We start from the raw sequence: 6404 nt of genomic DNA on the forward strand, positions 1-6404 counted from the left end.
TGAAATCTGATTGGCTAAGGAGACAATGCGTCAACGAGCCCAGCCAATCAGCTGACGGTAATCGGTTGTCCTACGCTTCGCGCCATGGCATTTCTATTTCCGTTGGTATATAATCGAACATTACTTCATATAAACAGGAATTTCAAAACACAATGACAACGCAATGTGTTTGAGCATCATATAAGAATTCAAAGTCCGACGTTCGAAAAACAGTTTAAAAGTGCAGAATATTATGAAGACATCCCAAAAAATCGACATCTGTGGTCATTTTCAAGATCTTAAGATGTTTGGGAAGCAACGACTTCGACGCTGTAGCAGTTGCACCGGTTTAGACGCGATCTCATTCCCTTTGTATTCATCGCAAGATACCTGTAAGGGCTGGAAAGGATGGAGCTTTTGTAGAACAAGAAAAAAGCTTGAAAGCACGAAGTCTTTACCAAAAAATCACATATTTTTGGGGAAGATCGAAACGGGACGATTACTTGGCAGCGGTGGTTTTGGAACGGTTTATGAAGGAAACTGTCTTGGAAATCGTGTGGCTGTGAAACGTATGCACAGAATGTTCAGGAAACCGCGCGCAATCTTTGAAAGTTTACAATCAGAAAAACTTGTGCTCCAACTACGACATCCCAATATCGTGCGAACCCTTGCAATAGTGGAATCTGAGAGTCTTACAGACGTTTTAATCATTATGGAGTTCGCTGGAGAACGAAACCTGCAGAGTCTTATCGTTGATGAACGCGAAAATCTCTGCTGTAAAAGACGGGTAAAATTCGCGAGAGACATTACACGTGCACTACAGGTTATTCACGAAAGAAACTTAGTGCACCTGGACTTAAAGCCTGCAAATGTCGTAGTAGATTTGTACGATACGTGCAAACTTGGAGATTTCGGGTGTTGTCAACTCGTGAACCCCGGAAATTGTGAACAAGATTCTCTTCCTCCGAGTCCTACACAAAGCCCCAGCTCAAAATCGTCTTTGACGGGAACGTATGCATACCGTGCCCCGGAACTTTTAAAAGGTGAAGATCCAAGTACTAAGGCGGATATGTACTCGCTAGGGATCTGCCTCTGGCAAATGTTGACCAGAGAGCAGCCTTATGGACTGGAAAGCCAATTTGTAGTCATTTTTGGAGTCGTTGCGAACCAAATGAGACCTTCACTTTCACATTTACCGGTGGAAGAGACGCATGATGAAGCAACCTGCGCGTACGTTGAACTTATGACAGGTCTCTGGAGCGCAGACCGCGACAGAAGACCTTCTGCAAATCAGACTATGGAAGAACTACAATATATTAGAACTTTAAGCAGGGACATTAGCAGAGTTTCATGCGTGAAAAGATAACAAGGAATGAGGATAATTCCACGATTATTTTTGGATCAAGTTCGACTCCGCGAGTCGACAGACCATTGCATCATAACTGAATGCGTACTGGATTTTTTAAATTAAGGAATGTATTTTTCCCTGTTTGGGAAAGGTTCTTATCGTTGTAAATAAAACAAATGTGGAGATAAATTGCATGTATTTTTTTATTGCATACGAGGTATAAAGTGCATGACGTTCGTGTGTTTCGTGTTGTGTATTTTGAGCGCTGTCACGGTGATGAAGTATTTGCATAAATTACAAAATATCAGTCATTGTGTCAAAGATGTACCGCGAACATCACAGGAAAAATTAGCAAAAAAACGAGGCTTAATTTACCCAGCGCGGTGGTCTCAAAACAACCATTGTCATACAGCACTGAAAGGGCTTCCTCATCTTCCACACGGAAGCCATTAGAGTGCTACCCTGTGGAAACCCAGTTGAATGCTAACGCTGAATCGATCGAACAAAACATCTTCCCCCGAGGTCTCGTTTCGCTGAAAGTCGGCTTTTTCCCCCAGATGGCTTTATCCGTGAATTCCTAGCACTCATAAGATGCATTTTTTCCTCTTGCGTGGAATTTTAATTTGCGCTCCGCAGACCCCCTCCGAGTGGAAATTAATAAATTTCACTCAAACTGCTTGATTTGCACGCACTAGAGAGTAGAGAGTTTTACGATGAGTCATGGATAGTTTACAACATTGTGGTTCCATTATTGGCGCGTTTGCCCGAAAAAGGCAAAGAAGACGAGAAAAAAATTCCAAAAACGGAGCTGACGAAATTGTTTACGAATTCGTGAGAAAAATATATAAAACCATTTGCTTTTAATGAATTTCTTATAAAAACGTTCTCTTTTAAAATAATATAATAGCTGCCCATTGGAAGATTTTTTGGATTTCCGAAATTTTTCGTCTCAAGTAGTTTTAAAATAACCAACAAAAAAAAAATCTTTTTGATCTCACGTTTTTGTTTGGTATGGTAACAAAGGAACCAAAGAAGAAAAATTTATTTGTGGATTATAAGCCTTATAATCTTTTTTCATAAATTTCTTAAACTAAAGAAGGTGAGATTAGACACCAAAATAAAAGATATTTTGTCTCAAAAATAACGTAATTGTATTTTCATAAAAGAAGAAAAAATTAAAAAAAAAACATATCTAAATGCTTTTCCTGTCGTTTGTAGTTTTTCCTGGAAATCTCCTTCCAGGTAAAATTTACCAAGTAAAAGAAATATTATATGTAAATTTTGATAGTATAATATTGTACTTATTGGTAATATCGGGCAGAGCCGTGCAGAAATCATCAGGATTAGTTTTTTTTCCCTTGCATATGTGTTATTAAATGGTTCCAGTGCCTATAAGTGCATTAGTAGTGCTAAGAGGAAAAATCATAATAGATTGTTTTCCTAGGAAGACTAAAGTATTTTGTTTAAAGCAAAGTGAATTCTGTAGTTTATATCCTTGAAAAATGCAAAATAAAAATAAAAAAAAAGATAAAAACATTAAAGCGCTTCCCAATCACCCGCTTAAAATCGTAATAAAAGATTTCAAGACATAATAGAGTTTTGGTGGATGCCAATCAAAGTGATTCCCAACATTGTCAGAAAATACAAAGCTTTTAGGACATGTGCCTATGCAATGTCATGAAAATGCATTGATTGACATCCACCAAAACCTGCTTCGTCACAATGGCAAATTATACAATTACATGTGTGTGATTTAGAATGTTGTAAATTGAATAAAATGAAATATGCAGCCCTTGCTTATTTTTTTTTTGATAGATAGCATTGTCATGAGAAGACTCAGGGGACATAACTTGAAATTTAAGATAAAAATTAATATATTAACCAATCCAAACCAGAATTTCCCAAACCACTTCATTTCCAGGTCTACTTTAGATGATCAGATATATGACAATCAATCAAAGATGTCATGAATGGAAAAGCTATCACAAGAGATTAATTTACTCACAGTAAAAGTATTGGTCATGAAAGATGAGCTTTGAAAAGTGCTTACATAACTCAAATTCAAAATATTTGGTCATCTAATTATTGCTTGTATTGATTATGTGTCCAGAAAATTCACATAAATCAATAGATAAATAAAATTTTTAGTGTTGCATATATATATATATATTTTTAGATTTACTCACAGTAAAAGTATTGGTCATGAAAGATGAGCTTTGAAAAGTGCTTACATAAGTCACATTCATGTCATGTAAATCCTGTATTAAGGTCAAATTTGAAATGTAATGACTGGTGCTAAAGTTATGATCCTAAAATTAGTAAGAGCTTACTCCGCAAAGATCACAAATTTCCTCTAATTACTAAGATTATTTTGACTTCTTAAACCATGAAGTTATTTTTTTTAATTTTCAAGAAGTATGAATGAAGTTTATTTTAAAAAAAACATGGCCAGGTTGATTCCTTTGTTGACCTCAGTTGAGTCATATATCAATAATTATTGTGGCATAAAATACAACAGTTTTGGTGTACATGCAAACTGTGCACTGCAACTGCTTTAAAAAATGAAATTTTTGCACACGACTTTACATAGTGAAAGAAGTGAGACAGCAATGGTGAACATATTAAAGGTTTTGCAAATCACAGTGCTCACACACACAAAAAGAAATTTTAAAAATTGGGACATGCAACTTTGCATGACATTTGGGTCAAACTAATGAAGCATTAGAGAAAATGTTAAGACAATAAAGCTGAATTAATGTATTTTGTACTTTTCTCAAAAATGTAAACACAGTGTAAACAAAAACAGTACATTGAGGATGCTTGAACCATGAAAACTTTGATTTTTTTCCAGGTTTTTATTTCCTTAACTTCCTACTTTTTCAACCCCTCTAAAATGAAGCACTGAGTTTAAATATGAAGAGAAATCAAATAAATCTTATTTCCAAATGATTGGCTAAAGGGATGATTTACAGTATACATTTTAAAAAAGTGACAAAATCACTAGAAGTATTCACTTTTCGAGTGTCTTCACTGTAACTGTACATCTAACCTTTTATAAAGATTACTGTCTTTGAAGATCAATGGAAAACATTTTCTCTGCATCTAAAAAATGTAAATTCTTAAGAATAACAAAATAAAAATATTTTTGGTGGAATTTGTGAGTGAGGATGAGAAACAGACAAGAATATGTGAAAATTATACACTGTATTAAAAAGAGTGCTTAGTAGTGATAATATTAGTTTTAATTAGGAGAGAAAATGTGTTGAAAAGAAATTAGAAATAAAACTAATTTTGCATTCCAACTTAATGAACAGGAAGCAGGCTAGGTTTGGATGGTGATGATGAGGCATCTTCACTCATTTGACAAGACAGCCCAGTGGCGGATCCAGGATTTTTCAAAGGGGGTTCCGTTTCTTAAACTGTTTATAATTCTCTTTTGTTTATTTGAAGTTGACAAAAAAATTGGCTCTAATCACCTAATTTACTATCTAGTAACAGAACTTAAAGGTAAATTAAACATCATAACAGCAAATATCTATCATTTTGTGTTCAATATTATCTTTGTAGATACTTTTAAGCAACATTTATATAAGACATATTTCTATTACCTAAAAGATCAAATCTTCAAGGGGGGTTCCGTGGACCCCTTTGACCCCCCTGGATCCGCCACTGCAGCCATATTGATGTATCAAACATAGAAATTTTCTGTGCAGTTTTTTGCATAAAAATAGAGTTCAATTCCCCGAGAATAGAAAATGTGTTGTTTTGGTATACCAACATGGCCGCTGTGACGTCACATGAAAACTCTCTACATTAAAAAGCATTTGAATGGCATATTATGAATGTAGTTTAAGGTTTAGAAAAAAAAGGGATAACAATGATTTGAATGGAAGAGGAAGTTAAAAAATGCAAGATCAAGACATATTGGGAATCTGGAAATTGTAAAGAAATGATTTATCTACTTTACATGGTGAACATTCAAATTTTATCAATAGACCTCTTTGCAGCACTTTGGAAAGCAGCTCAATCCGGGTGACAAAATGCATAGGTTTAATTCCCAGATTGAAGTGCTTTGATGTCACATGCAAGGGGTCTACACTCTGAAACAACCTGAGCTGATCTAAGTCAGGTCATAGATAACTCAGGGATGGGGGAGACGGGGTGGCTGGTGGGGCTTTAGCCCCCCCACTTTTTGTGAGAATTACATTTTGATTTTGTCTAATTTTTGGGTGTTGGGATAAGAAGGGGAGAAGAGGACTGTAGTCCCACCCACTTTAAAAGCTGTTCCGCCGTCCTTGTAACTCACAGATCAAATCCTAAAACAACCTCTGGGCTGGTCTAAGTCAGGGCATGGCTAACTCACAGATTGAACCCTGAAACAACCTCTGGGCTGATCTAAGTCAGGGCATGGCTAACTCACAGATCTAACCCTGAAACAACCTCTGGGTTGATCATAAGTCAGGGCATGGCTAACTCACAGATCTAACAATGGGTAACTAGTGGACACATAACAATGCACAACCAGCACACCATACTGGTATATTGGAATAGCAAAAAAAAGAACAAAAACAAAAACGCACACACGCACTATTTAAGAAGATCTAATTAATTATTATTGACGAACAACAATGATTTAAAGAAGATCAAGTGATTTTCAAAAAGTACTCACTCTGTGTTTGCAGGGTGTCTAGATCTGGTGAATAATTAATGTCATTGACAAATCTAGCAGGGAAACTCGTAGAAAAATCTTGTAAGAAACGAATGGACCTCTACCTGGAAGTAGCTATTAAAGCTATAAATGCCAAAGATAAAGCGATCGACAAAGATCTTGAAAACTAATGAGAAACTTTGTGACAACAAAAGAAGAAACGAAGATTTGGCGCGCTTTAAAACCATAGAAGGACTAGATCGAGTACTTTGAGCACAGGTAGACCAAACTCGCCAGGATAATGGCAAGAAAAAAAAAGCTAAAATAAACCGATTTTCGAATTTAAATTTGCCACTAGGAATACTAAGCATAAAATTAGAAAGTAAGAATGTAAGTTTTATTTGATTTTATAAATATATAAGCTTAAAA

At 35.6% G+C, this 6404-nt stretch overlaps 1 protein-coding gene across 1 annotated transcript; it reads left to right on the forward strand.

Moving 5' to 3' along the window:
- Positions 1-120: 120 nt before the first annotated feature.
- Positions 121-1516, forward strand: LOC116290251 (serine/threonine-protein kinase mos). The gene has a single exon (XM_031697257.2). The coding sequence runs from the start codon at positions 233-235 to the stop codon at positions 1343-1345; it is 1113 nt and encodes a 370-aa protein (XP_031553117.1). The 5' UTR covers positions 121-232; the 3' UTR covers positions 1346-1516.
- The last annotated feature ends 4888 nt before the right edge of the window (positions 1517-6404 follow it).

The sequence above is a fragment of the Actinia tenebrosa genome, unplaced genomic scaffold (assembly GCF_029948245.1).
Source record: "Actinia tenebrosa isolate PJP-AT-01 unplaced genomic scaffold, QUT_ActTen_1.0 PGA_scaffold5__44_contigs__length_20552954, whole genome shotgun sequence".
Classification (NCBI taxonomy): domain Eukaryota; kingdom Metazoa; phylum Cnidaria; class Anthozoa; order Actiniaria; family Actiniidae; genus Actinia; species Actinia tenebrosa.